Raw genomic sequence first — 24,220 nt, 5'->3', positions numbered from 1 at the left:
AAATGTTTTCTATGGGTGAAAGATCTGGACTGCAGGCTGGACATTTCAGTACCAGGATCCTTCTTCTACACAGCCATGATGTTGTAATTGATGCAGTATGTGGTCTGACATTGTCATGTTGGAAAGTGCAAGGTCTTCCCTGAAAGAGACGACGTCTGGATGGGAGCATATGTTGTTCTAGAACTTGGATATACCTTTCAGCATTGATGGAGCTCATCTTTCCAGATGTGTAAGCTGCCCATCACACACGCACTCATGCAACCCCATACCATCAGAGATGCAGGCTTCTGAACTGAGCGCTGATAACAACTTGGGTTGTCCTTGTCCTCTTTAGTCTGGATGACACGCCGTCCAAGTTTTACAAAAATAACTTCCTATTTTGATTCATCTGATCACAGAACAGTTTTCCACTTTGCCATAGTCCATTTTAAATGAGCCTTGGCCCAGAGAAAACACCTGCGCTTCTGGATCATGTTTAGATATGGCTTCTTTCTTGACCTATAGAGTTTTAGAGAACATGTGTGTTCACCGACAGTGTTTTCTGGAAGTATTCCTGAGGTCATGTTGTGATCTCCATTACAGTATCATTCCTGTATGTGATGCAGTGTCGTCTAAGAGCTGAAGATCATGGGGATCCAGTATGGTTTCCCGGCCTTGATCCTTACGCACAGAGATTGTTCCAGATTTTCTGAATCTTTGGATGATATTATGCACTGTAGATGATGATAACTTCAAACTCTTTGTAATGTTTCTCTGAGAAACTCCTTTCTGATATTGCTCCACTATTTTTCGCCGCAACATTGGGGGAATTGGTGATCCTCTGCCCATCTTGACTTCTGAGAGACACTGCCACTCTGAGAGGCTATTTTTATACACAATCATGTTGCTAATTGACCTAATAAGTTGCAAATTGGTCCTCTGACTGTTCATTATATGTACATTTAACTTTTCCGGCCTCTTATTGCTAGCTGTCCCAACTTTTTTGAAAAGTGCAGCTCTCAGGAAATCCAAAATTAGCCAATATTTGGCATGACATTTCAAAATGTCTCACTTTCAACACTTGATATGTTATCTATATTTTTATTGTGAATAAAATATAAGTTTATGAGATTTGTAAATTAGTCCATTCCTTTTTTACTCACAATTTGTACAGCGTCCCAGCTTTTTTTGGAACTGGGTATGTATCTGGCAAAAGATGTTCTCAAACTTTAGAAAGTGTGTCATATGTACAAAACTTTCCAAGAGTCCGGAAGAGAGGGAACTCTCTCTCTCTCTCTCTCTCTCTCTCTCTCTCTCTCTCTCTCTCTCTCTCTCTCTCTCTCTCTCTCTCTCTCTCTCGCGTCACGATGTTTAAGTCCCGCCTGTTCCGTTATTCCTCTCTCTCTCTCTCTCCCCCCGCTCCCGCGCGCTCATCACCGGAGCCAAGCGGAAGAATAACTTTGAATCCCCCGTGATATCTCTCGATCAGGAAATACCATTCAAACTCGCCATATCTGGGGAGGGGAGATGCGGTTAGTAAACGGTCTGTCCGAGCCGTGAATCCACTAACGGAGCGTTAAACACCAGCGGAGAGAAGCGGGAGACATCCATCATCACGGTCCGCTGTTTCTGACCGACGGCTGAAGTGAGTCTCTCCGCTTTACCGTGCGGGTAACATTATAGCTACCATGTTTGGGTGACACATTTGTATCCAGAGCTGAAGCTGAGAAAAAAACTACGTTTGGGCACGTCCTCACTTGTAGAAACTGTATAAAACCAAGTAGTTATAAATAAACCTTTTTAAAATTGCATACATACAGAAAGTTTTCTGTTATAGTCTAAACGTTAGTATTTATAACTATCTTATAACAGTAAAAGACTAATGTCCCTGATTAGACAGTTAAACGTGTATGAGTGTAAACAGACATAGTTAGGGTCAAGATTTCTAAATAAATGACCCCCAAAGTTCACTAAAGTGAAAGAAAGCGCTCATTCAAGCACATGCTGTAAACTGACTACGGGGGATAATGGTGCTATAAACTCCTTATTTCAAAGGATAGCTCACCCCAAAAGTACAATTCTGCCATCATTTAGTAACCAACACGTTGTTTCAAACCTATACTTGTTTCTTTTTCAGCTGTTGAGAACAGAATAAGATATTTTAAGGACTGTTGGTAACCAGATTGTCCACCATAGTAATGGAAGCCAATGGCTGCCGTCAATTGTTTGGTTACCAGCATTCTTCAAAATATCTTATTCTGTGCTCAACAGCTGAAAGTAATTCATACAGGTTTTGTACAACTTGTCGAAACGATGACAGAATTTTCATTTTGGGGTGAACTGTCCCTTTAAGGGAAATGAGATTTAGTTTTGGCCCCAAAGAGTGTGACTATCAAAACTCTGTTTATTTTGTATTTAATATCGCTGGAGTAACATAATGAAATAGTCTGATTAAAGACTAAATTAATGCTGTACTGAAGCTAAAGGATGTGGGATCAAAGGTCAGAGGGCAAAAGGCCTTGAGGTCTTGAACTATAGTGATACTTGATGTACTGGAAGCAATATGACAAATATGGTCACCATATGCAAACACATTTTCATACTTATTCCAAATAACCAGCAAAATATCTCACATCACAGCCCTTTAGGCATTATATATTTCCGAAGAACTGTAACGTATTTAAGTGTAATATACCTCGCAGCTGCACTAATTGTACAGGCGTTTCTCCAGTGTGATTTAATCAGTCAGTATGAGCTCACTTTCACATGATTCTTCACAGCCAATCCATCTCCCTCTGTGCAAAAGGTCATGGTCAAGTTACATTTATTTTAATATTATAGTCGTTTAGTATTCTGTTCAAGTGTTGCGCCTGTTGAGTGGGCGGAGTTTAATCGGAAGTCTCGCGAGTTTGGTGAAAATAGCGTGAGATCAGATATACGGCAATGGAGAAAAAGAAGGAAGAAATGTGGTCCATGTTAGTATTGTAAATTCATGCGGCAAGTTGGATTAAAGCCATCAAGCTATAGATTGATAATATAGCTCTCAGCTGGTGAGCAGTTTGGCATTTCAGATGTGATGGGCGGCCGATGTTGTGTGATCGCTTCAGAAGTTGCTGGAATTATATGGTGAATATCAGCGCGTGCGTCATTGCAGAACGTAAGTGTTTATATCATATTATTCAGTCTAATAATCATCGTTTGATATGCTGCTAGATGCATCAATAAGATATTTCTTCAGTTATAAGAGAACAGCTGTTATATTATGCTTTTATCATATGTTTTCGATGTCTCTCGCGTTTAATCATGTGAAGTGATAATGACACAACACTTTGTTGTACAAAATGTAACAGAGACTAATTGAGTTTATTTGTTTCATTATAGAACCACACGTTTATCCACGTTTGGCCAGCGGACTTTAATCACACAAACCCAACACACACACTGAATATCGCAGCACACGAAGCTACCGGCCTCACTGTTATCACCACATCATATTAACCCTATCAGTATCAAACAAAGATCCCTACTAACATACCGTTTGTTCAAGTTCCAAATGTGATGACATCACGTCTGAGGATCGACGTCTGAAGATATCTGTGCCTTCCTTTCATTAAGTGGACATTCTCTGGAAACCTGGGACTTGTTGGGACTGAGTATTCTCAATAACACATTTCACTGCCTTAAATCAAAATTATTGTATCTTTTTATTTAAAGAACATTGTTGTTTTATTGTTTTGGTTATTTTGCGTAGGCCTACGCTGTTTTATTGTGTCATTTACATTGTGTTAACATTGTGAGAAAATAATTCATTTTTTCATTAATACATTGAGTTAATTGGACACATGACTCTGGCTTCTTTAATCCTTTCCTAGTTACTGGACATTATTTGTGTAAATAGTACTCTAAGGTGATTTAGAACCGTAACAGTAATCAGTGCATACTACAGCATTCAATACACCCTCACTTACGGAAAACATTGCACTGTGCTAAAGGCATTCAGCATCCTCTTCCTCTGTCAGGCTAGCAGTCTTCTGGGGAGATTTTTAGCCGGAGTGTGCCTTTTAAGTGAAGTGTCTTTACTCTTAACTTAAAACCAGAACAAGTCTTCTGTCTCAAAATCAACAGGTGTTTAGAAAAGTTCTGTGATGGTGTTTGCTATTTAGTTTTATTAATGTTTGCCTTTCTCTTTAATTAATGTGTTGTTAACCTTACGGTTAAAATACTGTTTTTAATATAGAGTTTATAAAGTAATTAAGAAGAATAGAGTTGAGTGTGATCCCAGACAGCCAGACAGACGTGTGCATGAGTGGATCGTATGATGAACCACAGTTCAAGAGTCCATGTGTTTTCCTTTCGTCAGCCCTTTCTGTCCATCTGCTATGAAACATTACCCAACATTTCCTCTTCATTGTGCCACACACACGTTTGCGCTGAGATTTCATCTTAAATTGAAGCTTTCCCAGAATAGAAAGCCTTAAAGGAGTCCACTTGAGCCATGTGTGTGGAAGATTTGACTAAACCATCAGCTAAAGGCCAGCATGACAAACTTCTGCTCTTTGACATAATTAGAGTCAGTCGTGCTCCAGAAGTGACCGATACAAGCAGAGGAAGACCGGTGCTAGCTGTCACACTTTACTCTAGTGAATAATTCATTATTGTTAAACTCCCTTCAATAGTTGGAACTCGTCTTTTAAACTGGATACTAGAGGTTTTCAGCTAAATTTAGAGTGTAAAACAATTCTGAAAATACGTTGACGCAAAAATCTTCCCCATTCACAAGCTCTCAATATTATAAAGACTTGTGTCTAGGTTATTAATATTAAACCATGCAGTGGAAATCTCCATGCCAGAGCTGTTAAACTTCAGCTCGGAATCATTCAGCTCACATGTTTTCCATTTAAAAGCATAATATGATCTATAAAACATTTGTAAATGAATTTGCAGTCTGATTTTAATACTCAAATGAACCCGAAAGCAATGCAAAATCCCTCCATCTGCATGATGGGGTGTGCGAGGGCATCTGCTGTTAGATGTTCAGGTGTGTTTAACACGTTTTCCCACATCCAATGATCCGTAAAGCATGTCTCATCAGTTCACTGGTCAAACTTTCCATTCCTCACCCCTGGTTTCATGATTTATTGTTTGAAGTGAATGATTTGTGTGTGCTATCGGCATGATCTCTTCAGAAGGACTGATGGTGTCTGAGTCAGTTAATAAGAGTTCTGTTCAACCTGTGTAGTGTTGTTGTTAATCTAAAGTAGTTAAACTAGGACCACCGTCTCACTGTGTTTTACTCTGAATTTTACGCAATTTTAACTCTGAAAAGCAATGAAATGCACACGATTGTGTTTCTTGTTTCCTGCATTCACATGCGGCTGAATGGATGTCAATGGAACAAAAAGTAGTGCGTCTGTCCCTTTACCTTCCTTTATCATTATAAAATTGTATCATAATGTAAATGAGTCAAAACAAAGTGATACATTTGAATATATTAACTTAATTTCTTTACAAAAACAAGACCAATGTAAAAGCAATGCCACGCAGGCCCTCGATGAGTTTTTTAGTCTGCGTCATTATCATGATCTGCGTGAATGATCCAGTTTCCCAAAACGCTGCGACTGACCCAGTATGGCTATTTGCACTTCATTACAAACCTATATTATCATGAAAAGACCTAAACTAATGTCATATTATTGAAAAAAGGAGTTACGTTTTGTTGGTTACACGCAACACTGAAACTATGACGCCGTCGATTTCGCAGAAAATAACCTTGACTCGCTTTGTAAAACAAATATCCATTGATAATTAAAATGTTAAATACAAATGTACAGCTAGGAAACATTAGACATGAGACTGGTGTAGTGGTAAAATCTGGTTTGTCTCCTCTGAACTGGAGCTAGATCTCTATGACACAGGATCCTTGCAGACTAGAATAAGACAACAATGATTTAATTGATTGACTCTACAGGGAAATAAGTGAGCATTGATGTATTATACAGACACACTGGTGTTGGTTCAGCTGCGTAAACAGACATATAATCAGCAGAAATCATCCTGTAACACACCCCAGTGTAATTACACACAACAAACTAGGGATGGTCATTCGATTAAATTTTCTTAGTCGATCGTCGGGAGAATTAACGATCGACTATCGATTAATCATTAATATTTTTATAATATAATTAATTATTTAATTTTTATAATAAAAAAATGCAATGAATACAAAAATACAGCGTGTTTTTCCTCGGTGAGACCTTTATTACAAGATCAACTTGTGGCAGACAGTTAAACTACGTTCAGGCAAACCGAACATATATCCGCGTGCATATGCAGTGCTCTAAAGCAGCGGAACCTGCAGCTGCTAGCAGGCGTTCTTAACCCTTTCGAGTCGATTAACGCATATATGCGTTTTGAGTCTGAATAAAGTGCTTCATTCTTTTTTCTGAGGAAATCCATTTCTCAAATCATCAACCACATCACATCTTTTTGGGGTGAATTATGTCTTAGTCCTCTCATCGCGAAGCAAACAGTAAAATAAAATAAAAACTTGAAGAACAGTCTCGCTGCCTTTTCTTCTGTGTGGGCGTATTCAAGCCGCGCGCTTCAGTTTGAATCTGAATAGCGCGTTCAGCGCGGGGGCGTGGTCACATTAAATATAATGACGGAAGATATGAAAAACAGACACTGCGAGAATATTTGTTTTTCGGAAGCACTTGTTTAGTTTAAAAGTAGACATTCCAGGCTTTCTATAGATATCTCTCTCGTGTCTCTTCGTTGAGTATTCACGGAGTTACGGTTCATTTTAATGAAATGTTTGTACATGACGATCAGCGGAGACAAAGACTGTAGACAGCGCACCTTGTTTGTTATCTTTATTTTATAAGTGCACAAAGGTTTTTTGTTATTATGTCTGTATCCAAAAAAAAACTAGACCCTTTACAGATTCGATTGATGTATTGCTCTTATCTGTACGATTAAAACTGAGAGTGTAATTTATCAGGGGTTATCAGGAGAAAATGACTCAAAACGCATATATGCGTTAATCGACTCGAAAGGGTTAAAGCCTCATGAAAATTTGCCGGGATGCATAGGTACATCATTTGAGTCGTGGCCGTGTTGTACTTAAACACGGCATCGCAATGTTTGCAGTTAACTAGTTCGCTTTTTAAATCAAAATGGTCCCACGCCACACTTCGCCGTGACATCTTCATGATTATTCTTTGAAATCAAAACGGAAGATCACAGATAACCGAGTAGGGTGTCAAATATTGCCCCATGGTGGTAAAATATTTAATTGCTGCCACACAGTGAAATTCATTTAATTGCTTGAAGACTCGCACTACGCAACGCAACCTGCATTAGATTAAAAAAATGCTTTAGATTAATCGATAACAAATTAACATGATCGAGGAAAATCTTAACGATCAATTATCGATCGTCGATTAATCATGCCCATCCCTACAACAAACCCATTTACACAAGGCCAGTAATGGACATTTGACTCCCAAATATTAGTTTCTGGCTTGACAAACACTGAGCAGGCTGGACGCGCTGCTGTTGATTAGTTTACTGAGTTCTTGGCTCATCACTGAATGACTTCACATGCATCTCGCTGTCAAACAAACCACATCAGCATTACTAAACAAAACCTCAGTGCTGGAAGCACCTGGACTCATCCATCACTCGAGTCTCTCAGGGGTTTTGATTCCTCTGGGTGTCTAAAGTGATGTTGATGTGCCACAAATGTAATTATGTAAAAAAGATTTATTTTTCTGTTCTTAAAGGAAATGTTGTGGTGAAAAACTACATTACCCATGATGCTGTATGTCATCAATCAGAGAGTTGTGGCAAGTAAATTGTGCTGAAACACGGTAAATGAGTCTCGCTACGCTGTTTTGATTTGGCAATAAATTTAAATGTTGTTCTTATATATATGATAAACAACTTTAAATCAATATATTTCTACATCATTTTTCAGTTTGATTGTGTCATTTGCAATGCCTCTTGGGAGTGTAGTTCTCTCCCTTATAAAAGCTGTGAATTTCCCAGTTCTGCTCCTTTTAATTTTTGTCTGAATTTTTGTCTTAAAATGCAATGTTTGCAATGTTGTGATTCTCCTCATTGCTGGTCAGTTTTGTTCATAGCTTATAATGCTTTAACAAAGACTTATAAAAAAATCCCATGTGGAAAATGTACAAAAAAAAAGAAGAAGAATCAGAAGCAGACTGATGTTTTGAAGTAAAGTGCTGTAATGCATTGCTATGTGGTTACTGGGTTGTTCTGAGTATATTCAGAGGATGGTCAGTTCAAGAGCATATTTGACCTTGCGACCTTGTCCGGCTGCATCAGGCATCATTAGTGCTCTGTTAATAGACTATAATGAGTCTTTTAGGGCTGTCAGTTAGAGCTGAATATCTTTGCCCAAACCGGACGGGACGTGACAGGACCTGACGGGTTTGTTGGGGTCCGGGCTTAATTTTTTATATCATTTTACACAGGCTCACAAGCTTGCACAGTAATTGGGCGGTCATGTGATGCATTTCGATAAGCACGAGAAAGATGCAAAAATGCATGCTGAAGAGATGAAATGGAGGCTTGCCTCTGGCGATTACGTTTTGGTTGCACCAACAACTAAAGCAAAGTCTGAGGTGTGGTAAAGTTTTGACCATGTGCATAATGAGAATAATGAGCCAGTGGTTTATGGAAAATGCAAAAAAATGTGACATTCTGTTAAAGTACCACAGCAAAACGACAGGGAATTGGTCGCTGATGAAGCATGTTGAGCTCCTGGCAGTGTCCAGAATCAACCTACAATCAAATCATTTGTTACAGCTTCAAAACCCATCCCTGCAAAGGTGAAGCAAACGATGATAGAGAAGTGTGTCAGCTTTTGCTGTAAAGACATAAGACCTTTTAATATTGTAAATGGCAAGGGGTTTGAAGAGATGGCACAAGAACTAATTAATGTTGGGGCTGTCTATGGGAAGGTTCCCATAAACTCAGTAATTCCCCGCCATATGACAAATGCATAGAGGTGCACTGACATGGCAGAAGAAAAGAGGGAAGCTTTAGTACAGAAACTTAAGACTTTGTTGAAAGATAGCACAGTCGCAATGACCACAGACATGAGGATTATCCGAAAATTAGTTATTTGACAATCACATGCCATTTCATATACTGGCCATTTATCATGAGCTCCATGAAAAGCTGGAAGCATGAGGGGAAAGCTGTTCTAAGCACAGCAGGAACTTGAAACATCACTGTCAGTCCGGCGCGTAGAGTGATAATACAGGATCTCCACAAGATCCCAACATTCCCACAGGACCACGCTGAAGACATAAAAACCTGTACCCTCCACAAAAACATGTAGCCTAATCTTGGTGAGTAAAGGGTTTTCAAATAAATTGTTAAAACGTATAAATTACAAAAGTCAAAATAGCTGTGTGTGTGCACACATTTGAATAATGTCGGGCTGTAAACGGGTTCAGGCTTTTAAAAAGCTATCAATCAAAATAGTCTCAAGGTTTTCCTGGTTGGCATGGTCTAGTTCAGTTGATCAGAACCAAAACATCTGGCTCAATAATCGTTCTCCATATAAATGGCAGATATTTGATTATATTGTGATAGCAGTGATGTACTGAAATGAATGGGAATGCCATTGCATAGCGTTCTGAACGTATTACGAACCTCATTCACTCTTCTGACATCTGCTTCCCAGCACTCAACAAACGCTCTACACACTTACTCACAGTCCTGACACACACACACACACACACACACAGTGCACTGATAGGTTGAGCAGAGAATGGCCAGAGTAGAGTCACATGACCAGAGCGGCCAATGAGAGCTCAGTCTGACCCTCACAGGCGTGTGTGACTGTGGTGAAGAGGAATGCTTGCATTAACACAAGTTCTGAAATAAAACAGAGAGAGTTAAACTGAACTTTATCTGATCTTGTACTCATAGCATGCTTGCAGCACTGATGCATTTGACTGCTAAACCCACACAGCCTTGTTAAAACAAGCATTTTATGATAAACTATGATAAACTCTTTGTTTACGTTTTAATACATATGAATTTTTAAATGTTCTTTATAGTAAAACGTTTAATTTGGGATTATTACTAAGTGTAATTTTGAAAAGTGTAAAAAACAGTCAAGAATTTCAAGTGCACTTAAGTGTTCTTTTATTTCATTACAAGCACAGTGTATAATAAAATCATCAGAATAAACATCAGAAGGTATCTTGTTTCAACCGCCGATGTAAAGATGTAAATACACAGCATTTTCAAGTTCAAGACCAGCGACTTTAATCTACTCTCCTGGCTTGTTTGTTTGTTGAACAAAAATGGCAGATTTGGCCGATTATGATTGGTCAGATCACATGTCAATCAAGCTCCCAGTCAATTGAGTGCACTTCATTTTAACAAGAGCACTCTCTGTAGCACACTTTGATGTGATGAGTTAAGCACAGTGAATTCAATTTCAGTGTCTGTTCTTGAACAGTTTAGAGATAGTTAATGGATGGAGACTAATCTATAAATTAGGGTGACCATATGAGCCATTTTCCCAGGACACGTCCTTGCCAGGATTTTTATATTGCCTCTATATAGACAGCTTTAGAGATCAGAGCAGACGGCTCCTTATGCATTCGAACCACTCTCTTGGTACTTTGGTGTCATACAATGATCGGTGCGCAGCGATGCTTCAAGTTGAATGAACGAACAAACACCTATCATGTACGTGTGTTTGCATTACTTTGATCGTTCTCTGTAGATCTCTCCTTCTCACATGATACGATTGGTTGATTATGTACCATACCTGCATGTTATTGGTCAAACTACTTTGGATGTTTTAGGTGATATAGAAATCCTGGCAAGGACGCATCCTGGGAAAATGGCTCATATGGTCACCCTAATATATATCTTTATGAACTGCTTTCACAACAGGAAGAACACAAACGCTGCGCCCAAACATTAAAACAGAAGTGGTACCCTGTCACTGATTCAACTTCTGTTTTATAAATCTGTCATCTCTTAAATGTAACTCATAGGATTTAAAAGAACAGTTCACCTACATAAAAAAAAAAAAAAAAAAACTTATTTCAAGCTCATATCTGTAAATTTTTATTTTCTGTAAGTTATTACTTGCTGAATATTTTCCTGTAACTGCAGCATCTCTCAAAAACACAGCATCTTTATATATATCTGTTTATGTTGCACATACAGTACCTCCAGTTCAACCAAACATTTGGAAATTCATTTACAATCCAAGACTCATTCTCTTTTATGAACTATGTTGAAGCAGATGTTTCCCCCTCGTCATGTGGGTTAGTCTGAACCAGTGGAGAAGCTTTGTAAACACAATTGTGTTTCCAGGAGATCTGTTTCAACCCATGTACTCTGAATCAGAGAAGACAGTAAATCAGATTTGAGCCGTCCTGATGCTTTCCATCTGATGCTTTTTTTGTGCAATATGCATCCGAAGGTCAAAGTGCATGTCTTAAACGAGTCAGATCAAACATAAGACATGACTGAGAGACTTTCATCAATGTAGCGGAAGAACAGTCTGGAAGAAACTAGCTCTTCTGAGAAATGTGTTTGCCATGCGATGTTTTAGAGTGTGTTTGTCACTGAGATATTTCCCCATTCTGACTATACGTACATTGCACATGTCCCACATTTCTTTGTTGCCAAGTGTGAAATCATTCGTAGAAACTATTGCATTAAGCAACAACTAATGACCAGTGATGTGTTGTTGTAAGCATACTGTAGATGAAGCAGCTTTGTCCTGTCTAAGCAGTCTGTTGCTAGATATGACTCTCCAAACATGCAAAGCTTTCAGAAATGTTTGTGTTTTCAGGAACAATGAATCCTTCCATCTTTTACTGTCCTCCTGTGATTCAGTTGATTGCATCAGTGACCACATCCTTCCACTCTTCAGTTCGGTGAAACTAAGGGTGGGCTGTTAGGTGCAGATTCGGGTTTAGCTGTGGAACATCTAAAACACCATGTATTTTCAGCCCTAGATTAGACTGTGTTATCGGGGTCTGATGGTAAAGCTCAGACTAGCTGTATGATTTGAGGACTCATCTATGTCTGGAGTGGAAATGTTGCAAATTAACTTTAAACCACTGAGCTTTAGAACCATTCTTAACCTTTAATATAAGAAATATCCAGAAGCATCATCTTCATTCAAAAGGGCAGGTGGATTTTAAAAGTAAAATAAGCTACATGCTTATTGTGAAATCAGGAGCGGTGGCAGAAATACGTTTTTTTTAATTGATTAAAAAAATCATTAGATAATTAGATGATCGATAGATGAATGGAATGTTGGATGGATTGATGGATAGATAGAATAGATAATGGATGGATTAGATGATAGATGAATGGATAGATAGATTAATGAAATAGATGATGGATGGATGGATGGATGGATGGATGGATGGGTAGATAGATGATGGATGGATGGATGGATGGATGGATGGATGGGTAGATTGGATGGATGATGGATGGATGGATGGATGGGTAGATAGATGATGGATGGATGGATGGGTAGATTGGATGGATGGATGGGTAGATTGGATGGATGGATGGATGAGTAGATTAGATAGATGAAGGATTGATGGATGGGTAGATTGGATGGATGGATGGGTAGATTGGATAGATGATGGATGGATGGATGGATGGATGGATGGGTAGATTAGATGGATAGATGGATGGATGGATGGATGGGTAGATTGGATGGATGGATGGATGGATGGATGGGTAGATTAGATAGATGATGGATGGATGGATGGATGGATGGGTAGATAGATGAAGGATTGATGGATGGTCGATTGGATGGATGGATGGGTAGATTGGATAGATGATGGATGGATGGATGGATGGATGGATGGGTAGATTAGATGGATAGATGGATGGATGGATGGATGGGTAGATTGGATGGATGGATGGATGGATGGATGGGTAGATTAGATAGATGATGGATGGATGGATGGATGGATGGGTAGATAGATGAAGGATTGATGGATGGTCGATTGGATGGATGGATGGGTAGATTGGATAGATGATGGATGGATGGATGGATGGATGGATGGGTAGATTAGATGGATGGATGGATGGATGGATGGATGGATGGGTAGATTAGATGGATAGATGGATGGATGGATGGATGGATGGGTAGATTAGATGGATAGATGGATGGATGGATAGCTCAAACAGAAGAGTATAGCGCTAACAAGGCAAGCTTCACTTCGCAGGGAAAGCAATAAATCATGAATATGTTGCTCTGTATCAAACTCTTTCACGTGTGTGAGTGTAACTGTGTGTGTTCTGCAGGATGCTGGAGTGGGTGAGTGAGGTCTTCTGGCAGGAGCGTCTGTGGTTCCCCGAGGGACTGGGATGGGCTGATCTGGAGGACCGTGATGGACAGGTCTATGCGAAGGCACGGGATCTGTGGGTGGCCCTGCCAATCGCCCTCCTGTTTCTAGTGATTCGACAGGTCTTTGAGAGGTGCTTCAAAGCTTCTTCTCAACTGTATGCCCTCCACGCAGAGCTTTCCCTCATGTCTGACCGGTTTATAAATAGATCTTTAGTTCTATTTATACGTGTCCACGTGCTTTTGTCTCTCGCTTTTCAAACTTTAATGTCTTCTCTCCCTTCCTTCATGTTACGCTCATGTCCCTCTCTCCCTCTCTTATCCTAAACTGTCTCTTCACATCTTCTCTTGCTTCCTCATTCACCTTGTGAATTTTTAATTACAATAAATGAGAATCAGAATTAAGGAACAGAGGCAGAATTAGGATCAGTGCACTAAAATACTGGTCTGAACTATAATAAACTGTCTGACTAGACTGTGAGACGCATCTGGATCAGTCTCAAGTCACTGATCATAAATCAGACTGAACAGTCAATGTCAACATATCAATCAACGTCATTTAAAATACATAGTCTAAAAAAAGTGTTTTTAATGTAAAAACATCTCTTCTGCTCAGCAAAGCTGCATTCATTTAATAACATTTCTTTACTGTCAGTTTTGATCATTTAATGCACCCTAGCTCAACATCCTTTCTTTCTTCAAACCGTCTGCCTGTATGTTCAGGTATGTAGCTACGCCGCTAGCCTCTCTGCTGGGCTTGAAGGAAACCGTTCGACGGCGAGTTACACACAACCTCACGCTGGAGTCCTACTACTGCAACACAACTAAACACCCCACACAGGTGCGTACGCTGCTGACCGCTCTAACACATGAAGAACACACTCAGTGTGGGGAGTTACCCTGTCTAACATGTTATAGTAATGTAACTCTTTCAATTACTTTATTAAAGTAATGTAACTGATTACTTTTTAATGTTTTCAACTGTTAATCGTTTGGAAACATGTAAAGCAGGCCGGGTCAACACTGAATTAAGATTATCATAATTTTAAAGCAAAGCCACCACAAAATCAGAAATAGATAATAATAATAAGAAGAAATTGTTTAATAGCTATGATGCTGTTTATGTAATCAAATATTTGCATATCTATGACAGGAAACAATGGCATCTAACAATGCTTTAAAAAAGAAAATAAAAAACATCTTCTTAAACCTATCAAATTCAGTAGTTATTGAAATATGTGTCCTGAAACATTGCTGTTTCATATTTTAGAGCAGTCACTGCAATTTATGTAAGAAATAGATTAAATCTGTTTGTGTGTGTGTGTGTGTGTGTGTGTGTGTGTGTGTGTGTGTGTGTGTGTGTGTGTGTGTGTGTGTGTGTGTGTGTGTGTGTGTGTGTGTGTGTGTGTGTGAAAAAAATCAGAAGTAACCCCTTTCGTAACTTTCATACGTAACTGTAATTTAATTACACATTTTTACTTACCAACTGTAACAGAGTAAAATTACATTAATTTTGCAATCATATTACTTAATTTAGTTACATGTAGGTTTACAAAGGGCTGGAAAATTTCCACTAATTTACCGGAAACTTTCCAAAAGATCCCTGGAATATATATATATATATATAAAGAGAAATCCCGGAAAGTTTCCAATATTTTTGGAAAGTTTCTGAAATTTATTGGATATTTTCCACCTTTTTGCAACCCTGTTGGATGTAACTGTTTCCCTCCCAACGCTGCTTGTCTTTGCTCTCCAGGGTTCAGTGGAGAAACTAAGCGAGCAGACGGGATGGACAGAGAGACAGGTCCAGCGCTGGTTCAGGAGGCGCAGGAATCAGGACAGACCCAACCTTCTCAAGAAGTTCTGTGAGGCCAGGTGAGAACAAACACACAACGACAGACGCATTATTCACAAGCACTCTTTTACCATCGACTGTTTCCTGTGAAATGAGCTTTAGCTGCTGATGTGTGAGATTAAATGATGCTTTATGAAAGCGGTTTCACTAAGTGCAAAATCTGAAGTCAGTTCTGCATGAATAACTAAATTATTCATATGTCCAGTAAAAGTTTTAGAGGTTTGTTCACATGCAGTTTTTCTCAGTCTTGGTCCTAGAGGACAGCCGCATTGCTCCTTTTTCCAGCTCATGTCTTAAAGTCTAATGCATAGAGATCTGTCACGTGTTTCGTTCAAGCACAGTAACCAAGGAAGATCCCAGAAAGACTCGTAAAACATCACTGATTGGCTGCTCTCAAACCTGCTGCCAGTGACAATACATATAAGACCATTTATTAAAGTGCATTTATATTGCATTGTTTTTATAGCAGCTTTTAATCATATTTAATCATTTTAATCATGTTAAATTCTAATTCATCAAATAGAAACATTTAAATGTTTGCTGTAATAAAAAACTTGTTTTCAAGACACATTGAAACATGCATTCAATAATGAAGACAACAGATTAAGTTTTTATAAGTCAAATATAATTAAAATACAGTTAATGGACATAGTTTATGGACACTGTATATAGTGCTATGTGTCATTATTGTTTATGAGCTGTTTTACTGATGTCTTCCTGTGCTTGAAACACTGATTGTTCGATTACTTTACGAACACCTTCTGATGTTCATTCATGTTTATTTCATGCTATAACTAATAGTAATGAGCAAGAAATGACTGGACTGTCACAACACATTAAACAGCACTAGGGCTGCTCCCATCAGGATTTTGTGAAATGTGGTGCATCCCAAATACAGTCAAATATTTGTGTTTGTTTGTGACTTGGAAAAGCATGTATAGACTTCTTCTGAAAGACCGTCAGATGAAGAAAGCTGGTTTTTCTCTCATACAGTAGTTAGGACATCTGGTTTAACTGGACTTTGGTTAACTCATCAAACCTTGACCCTTTGCTCTTTTGCAGCTGGAGATTCGCCTTTTATCTCCTGGCCTTCATCGGTGGTCTTGTTGCACTAATAGATGTAAGTCCTTTGCAGTTACGGTCAGCTTTAACCCTTTCATTATATTTCCTGTGCTGTTTTGCATAACACATCGGTGCTGTGCGTCTGTTTCTGTAGAAACCCTGGTTGTATGATTTAGAGGAGATGTGGAAAGGCTTCCCCACTCTGGTGAGTTCAGTCTCTGTGAACACATGGCTTCATCTCCAGCAAATACTCTATTAAACGTACAACAATCAGAATTTAATTTAGTACATACGATCTAGGCATTTCCATAGACAACTAACTTTAAATAGAGCTGATGTTGCATTGATGTGATATGACTTTATGCATCATTTCATAATAACATCTATTGCCTTTACTGCTGAATGTACTGATGAGCATTTATGCTGAACTAAAATATACCTTAATGACATTTCTATTGAAGCTTATATGTCATGCATTTAAAAATACGCGTAATTAGACATTTTATAATTGAATAAACACACTACAGTTAAAGTTATAATCAAGTGCATCACGTGTGCTTTAGTATAATATAAAAGTGTGTTCTTTTCTAAAGCACAACAAAGGATCATTAGAACACAGACGGGCTTTAAAGTTTATTATTTTAAAGTGCACTTTTTAAAAGCATGTGTTAAGAAACATTCGTGAAAGTATTTAGTTGACCTGGTTATTAAAAACAAATCCTAAAAGCATGGTTATGTGATATATAGGACATTTTTTAGTTGAGTTTCCAGCACAATATACGAAGCAGTAGTCATTTTGGTCATATGGCCCACTTCTATTCTAGTGATTTGATCTGCATCAAACTGAATTTGCAGTCAAGGAATAACAGTGAAGTCTATTAATAACTAATCAGGTTTGGCTAATTGATCCTACATTATTAAAGGACTGTCTCTCTCTCAGACGCTCCTGCCGTCTCAGTACTGGTACTACATGCTGGAGCTGGGTTTCTACACCTCTCTGCTCTTCAGCGTGGCGTCTGACGTCAAGCGCAAAGTGAGTCATCATCATCATCATCATCATCATCACACTGCAGACCTCGTCTGTGCATCTCAGCGAATCAAGCTCTTATAAACACAAGACGTGGATATTAGTATCCAGAGTCACAGCCCTCAGAGTGATCATGCCATCTCCATAACATCTTGAGTAGCATTATATCTGGAGACATAATAAACGACTGAAGAGCTTTGTGACAGCAGCCATGGAGCTGAGTTTTGTTGTCTTGATGATGAATAGCATTAAACTGAAGAGCTGGTGACGGTCTGTGTCTGTGTCTGTGTCCTGCAGGACTTCAGAGAGCAGGTCATCCATCACGTGGCCACCATCCTGCTGATCAGCTTCTCCTGGTGTGTCAACTACATCCGAGCGGGAACGCTCATCATGTTCATGCACGACTCGGCCGACTATCTGCTGGAGGTGAGGACAACACCCGCACAAACACGGCACACGCAGCTTCACTCACTGACAATATCAGACAGAATGGGTCAGGTTCAGATGTTATTAAAGATTTGTCCTGGTTCAAAGCCGTAATCTATGAATGCTCACAGCTGTGCTCTTCTCAGATTTATTGATTTTTTTTTTCTCCCCTTGAAAATGCTATTATTGTATGCAATGCTAACAGATTGTATTTAGCAGGGATGCATTAGGTTCCACAAAAATACTAAATATAATCAGAATTATTTCTTGAGCAGTAAATCATCATATTATTCTGATTTCTGAAGATCATGTGACACTGAAGACTGGAGGAATGATGCTGAAAATACAGCGGAGCATCACAGGAATAAATTACAGTTCAACAGAGATTCACACAGAAAACAGCTGTTTTAAAAGATAATAATATTTCTGTTTTTGACATAGTTTCAGTCAAATAAACACAGCCTTGGGACTTTTTATAAACATCATATTAAAGTACATCCTGGAGTATGTTCTGTAGGAATATGAAGAGACACATGCTCCCAGTCGTCTGTCTTCAAGTTGTCCGTGTTAAAGATTTGCTAAACTGAATAATGAAAATGGTCACAAACTCCCATATCATCATAATTAGCCCTAGATTAGCCTAGCATAAATCCATCCAGCAGGAATAAATAATATCCTGATCTACAGATGAGGTAAATCTTCAGTCTCTTTCGCTCATATCATCCCTCTCTTTCTCTCTCTCTCTCAGTCAGCTAAGATGTTTAACTACGCCAGATGGAAGAACGCATGCAACTACATCTTCATCCTGTTCGCTGCGATCTTCATCGTCACACGCCTCATCATCTTCCCTTTCCGGTACACACCTCGTCCGTCTCTCTGTGTTTCTGTCCTCACACACACATGCTGTCATCTAATCATACAGTCGTGCTGTGTTTCTCTGGACGTAAGTGTGTGATTATGGTAACACCAGGTGCTAGGTCGTTTGGTTGAGAACAGAGATGTGTAATATATCAGTGTGACGTCTGTGTTTCTGTGTCTCTCAGGATCATGTATTGCACATGGGTGTATCCCGTGACCCTGTACCCCCCGTTCTTCGGATATTACTTCTTTAACGGGCTGCTGATGGTTCTGCTGTGTCTGCACGTCTTCTGGGCCGCGCTCATCATACGCTTGGCCTTCCGCTTCTTGAGCAGTAACGTACGTCTGCGTGATTTACTCCAAGTCTTATCTGTTACACCTTATAAGATCCCACTAGATGAAGGAAGGGTTCACCAAAAAATGAACTTTTGCTGTAAATGTGCTGACCCTCGAACCATCCCAGATCCGGATGAGTTTGTTTCTTCATCAGGTTTGGAGAAATGTAGCATTGCATCAGTGTCTCATCAATGGATGCTCTGCAGTGAATGGGTGCCGTCAGAATGAGAGTCTGATAAAAACATCCCAATCATCCACAGCACTCCAGTCCATCAGTGAACATCTGGAGAAGACAAAACCTGAAACACATCCAGCATTAATATGATTTTAACTCAAACACATAGAGTCTATAATCATAATAACTCTTCCTCCAGTGTGGATTATTGTGATGTTTTATCAGACTCTCATTCTGACGGCACCCATTCACTGCAGAGCATCCACTGATGAGACACTGATGCAATGCTACATTTCTCCAAACCTGATGAAGAAACAAACTCATCCTGATCTGGGATGACCTGAGGGAGAGCAGAATATCACTAATAAAATAAATAAAAAGTTGTACAGGTTTAGAACGACATGTGGCTTTTGTTTTTGTGGGAACTATCCCTTGATGTCTTTGTGAATATAACTGAAGATCACGTTCTCTCTTCTACAGTCATCGGTAGAAGACGAGAGGTCCGATCGAGAGGAGACGGACGAGTCCGAGGAAGAAGAACAGATGAAAAACGGAGAGATAAAGACCAACAGAGCAGCTCAGAACGGCCACGCGACATATAACAACAACCACTCTAAAAAAACTGAGTGACGTCTGGAGAGGACAGAAACCTTCAGAGAGAGTTCATCTGCTGAAGCAGAGCAGAGACGGGTCTACACTACACACACACACACACACACACACACACACCGTCATCACACCAGCTGCTGCCTCTGTCCACATCTTTACTGATGCTGTTACTAATCACTTCACTTATTTATAGCACTGTGTCCAAAGAGCTCTTCCCATACGACAGAAGTCAAGCAAGATTTTCATTCACAGATCTGTTGAAACGAGTCTCATATGGACTTCCTAGAGCTGGAAATCCTCTATTTTCAGTGTATGGAAGACAGGAGAAAAAGTCCATATTTGTGCATTTCAGAATTTGTTTCAGAGAAAATGTCAGAATTATGAGATTTAAACAGAATTTCAAGATAGAAACTCACAAAATTCAGACTTTCTCTTTCTCTCAGACTTTCTCTAAAAGTTTAGATCTTGCAGTTGTGGGTTTTCCCTGCCGTTGAACGTCTCAGGTTACAAATGTAATCATGGTTCCCTGAGTAGGGAACGAGACACTGCGTCCTCTAGGGGTCGCTTTGGGGAACACCTCGTCGTGACCTGTGTCTAAAGCATACATTGAAAAAACACCAACTTGTTGGCCAGCTAAAGCCTCTGACGTCACTACCGGCGCAACTATAAACAGGCACCGGGAGAACACGTCATTATCTTCTTCGTCTGAAGCTTGCGTCCGAAGCATGGCAGGGAGCTAGAGGACACAGTGTCTCATTCCCTACTCAGGGAACTATGGTTACATTTGTAACATTAGACTTTCCCTTTCGAGGGAACTTCGAACTGCGTCCTCTAGGGGCCGCTATGGGGAACAGTATACCCACGCCACCATGCTGAGGGTAGAGCAGGCCAGAATCATGGCGAACACTAAGTACCAACTCTATCATTTCCATGGGAGTTACCCCGGGACGTTTAGACGGCTGTCTGTGACAGTACCCCTTACGGTCAAAAGGCCCCAGCTGCATACCCAACTTTATTGTTAGGGCCTCGGCCCAGGGTAGAGCTGAAGGCTTGGAATCAGGAAAGATTCCTTCAAAGGGATATGGCTAAGAACATAGCATTTCTACCAATTCTTGCCTGTCACTCAGGGGCTACCGCTAGCTTATGCATAAGCTTGCTGAAGGAGCTGTCTCAACAGTTCTGTAGTAGTTTAGATGGGTATCAGAGGATACATGGGTGGAGTGGAGCCCAAGATGAACGGGGCTTTTACCAACTCAACCAACTCTACCAGCGCAACCGCGTGAAGCCCTCACCATATAGGATTTTAGAAAGAACGCAGAATACTAGCGTGCGAACTTACCACAGTGTGGATTTCAGAAAGTGTGCAAAGACTTAACCTACACACTTACCATAGCATGGATTTTCATATACTGTTCTAAAGAGGGGTTCTCTGATAGAGCAGCTCAAAGATGGAATAGTGCATCTCAAAACAATTTGTTTTAGAGTCATCAACTCGATCTATAGAAACAATACTGGAGCGCTCTGGGGAAAAAACAGAGAACTCAGTCTCATATGAGAGGAGAACCCCGGGCTCAGAGTAGCGCGCTCATAGGTGACCCTTTTTTGGAAAAACGGGAGCGCTGCTAAGTTACCACGAGAATCACCCAAATAACCCCTCATGTTGAGGGAAGCGATGCTTGAAGTGTATAAACAAATACACACTGGCTGAATGGAGCCCAAGGAACCAAGGTCTAATCATCTCAAGAAAGGGAACGAAGCGGAGCGCGTACAGGAATTCAGAAAGAACTTCAAGAAAGAGTCTTGCATGCACAATTACCACTTATGTGGATTTTAGAAAGTGCACAAAGTGTCCACGTGCACACTGACCACCATGTGGTTTTGAGAAAGTACACAAAGCTTAGCGTGTGCACTTAAAGGTTCCTAAGCATCGCAGAGGCGCTGAATCTTATGGGAAAGGCAAGCTCAATTTTACAAGCCTCCTTTCAGTCCAGACCATGAGTAAGGTGGTTGCTATGAACACAAAACCAACCAAAAACATTATAGGTCCTGGATAGGAGACTGTTATGCGAGAGTTGGTGTTTTTTCAATGTATGCTTCAGACAGGGTCACAATGAGGTGTTCCCCCTAGCGCCCCCTAGAGGATGCCGTTTCGAAAGGGAAATCTCGATCATGAGGTGATATCCCAGAATCCTGAGGAGAACAAACAGTGGTGAGATCTAAACTTGGATTGTGAGAGAAGTCGGAGTTCTGAGACAATTGCCTTTTTAATTCTATATTCTGTGGCAGAAATGGACTTCCATAGAGAGCAGATCAGAAATAATGCTAAACCTGGTCTTATAGCCTTATGAGTAAATGATGACAGAATTATTTCAGGTGACCTGTGCCTTTTAACAGTGCCTTCCTTTGTCATTGTGTGCTCATTTTCATTCCTTGTTTTTAGTTTAAGTTACTGCATCTTTTTCCAGAGTTTAACCATCTGTCCTATTATAATACATCAGTTTTGGACTGAATGCATCTGAATACCGAGTGGACCAGTTTACTCATTGTTAATGGCATATCACAGGGATGTCTGAAGAACATCTCACACTGAAGACCAAACCAAACAGATTTCTGATTACAAACAGGGTCAAGCTCATTCACTGCGTTGATCATTGTGGACCTGGTGCGTAATCTGCATAATCACTTATTGAATTCATATCGAAATGACTGGGTTGTGCCCACAAAAGTGCTTCGGTAATGCATTTTCACTCACAGGAATAAAATGCACGCTGGCTGACTGTAAAAGATGCATTTTGCAATGGCAAATATATATAACCCCAAAACAATGAGCCAGAAAAGAACTGAGTGCACCTTGAAATATGGCCAAATGTTACTAACTTTCTAACATTGTGTGTAAAGCATGCAATTCACTGCCAGTTGTTTTGATGAGAACACCGATACCTTTCAGTTCATGGATGTGATATTAAACCCATGTTTACTCCCAACACTGAACAAACACGTTCTGGCCAGTTGCTGCTCGCTCATGTTCTCCAGCTGCCAGCCAAAGACAGAATGAGTGACTGAATGAACTTGTGAACGTGTGAGTTTGAGTGGTCTTCTGCGTCTCCAGCTGCAGAGATGAATGAGGATCTTCTCATCTGAATCATCTCATTCACATCAGATCTCATCAGCTTCCCATCATCACAGTGTTATCTTTATTTTGTGTTTTCCTGTGTTTGTAATATGCTGATATTATGGAGGATGTTACCAATAAAATACTGAATGTAAGTCACACTGGATGTGTTTGTTTATTTTAATTTGGATTATTTTATGGTGTTAAAATCTCTTCAAGTGGTGTCTACCACAGCCCTTATTTTATTGTAATACATGAATCCTTATTATAAAAAACCAGAGGAAACTCCTGAAGTGCTGTAAGATTATCATTCTCTTCATAACTCACATAAACATTTACATGCATTTGCAGTTGACATAATCAAAACATGTATATTTTCATATTAAACATTAGAAATGTGAGGGTTTACAGAGATAAGGTAAATCAGTAGCTTTAAATGTATTGAATGTGCACTTTTAGTGTACTTCAGATCATAAGAGTATAGAACATCATATAAGATAATATCTGTTAAATTAAAGGCCACTTTAGGACTTAATGAGAGACACTTATCTAAACACACTTCATAATTTCAATCATAAAGTACTTTTTAAATAATTTAGTTGGCATTTTGATGTGTTGACTAATCTACTAAAGCACAAGTACTCGATGATTATTTTAAGTTGGCCATATTACAAATGTGCGATTACTAATAGCCTATATTTTAATACATAACATACACGTTTAAAGAATGTCTTTAAAGTAAACATTTAACCACATTTCAAAGACAATAATAGAAGTCATTATGAAGTTACATATAAAGATGGTCGTAAGTTCTCAGGAACCTTCATCTAATTGCATACAGCATGTATTTAAGTGTCTTTAAACACACTCTCAGCGCACTTCAGTGTCTATCGTGACAAGTAGCCTACTCTTCTAAGTGTGCTAAACAGTCATTATTTTTCAAATCTGATTTGTTTGAGTGAAACTGTCCAAGCGTAGTGCACTGCTGCAGATGTCCACTGCGCAGTGTGTAGGGAACAGCGAGCAGTGATGAAGCCGGATGAAGCTCGTCACAGCTCGAGTGAACGTCCGCCTCAAGTCACGTGATCCCCAAAGGCTACTTCAATTGGTTCAGCGAATAAAGGCCCACTTATGAAGTATGAGTGATCATTTTTACTTTTTAATGCAAGTTCTTGTATTATTTCGCATGATTTATCGGTGCACGTAAAATCAAATAATGATAAATGAAATGAAAATATGTACATTTGCTCTCCCTTTTAATTATTAATTATTTACATTCAACATTTTACATTAGCCAGGGGGTGAAAACGAGAAAAGAAAGATACATAATTAAAATGAAATGTTTAATACGTACATATATATATATATATATATATATATATATATATATATATATATATATA

The 24,220-nt window shown here is 39.4% G+C and overlaps 1 protein-coding gene across 1 annotated transcript; it reads left to right on the top strand.

The window, feature by feature from the left end:
- Nucleotides 1-1,381: 1,381 nt before the first annotated feature.
- LOC113116567 (ceramide synthase 2-like) lies at nt 1,382-20,303 on the top strand. Its single transcript, XM_026284806.1, has 11 exons — nt 1,382-1,624; nt 13,318-13,491; nt 14,081-14,198; nt 15,114-15,232; nt 16,275-16,332; nt 16,429-16,479; nt 17,215-17,307; nt 17,599-17,727; nt 18,476-18,582; nt 18,771-18,924; nt 19,577-20,303. The coding sequence occupies exons 2-11, from the start codon at nt 13,319-13,321 to the stop codon at nt 19,724-19,726; spliced, it is 1,152 nt and encodes a 383-aa protein (XP_026140591.1). The 5' UTR covers nt 1,382-1,624; nt 13,318; the 3' UTR covers nt 19,727-20,303.
- The last annotated feature ends 3,917 nt before the right edge of the window (nt 20,304-24,220 follow it).

This window comes from Carassius auratus, chromosome 16 (genome assembly GCF_003368295.1).
Source record: "Carassius auratus strain Wakin chromosome 16, ASM336829v1, whole genome shotgun sequence".
NCBI lineage: Eukaryota > Metazoa > Chordata > Actinopteri > Cypriniformes > Cyprinidae > Carassius > Carassius auratus.
The sequence above is the reverse complement of the archived record's forward strand: the minus strand, read 5'-3'. Positions and strand labels throughout refer to the sequence as shown.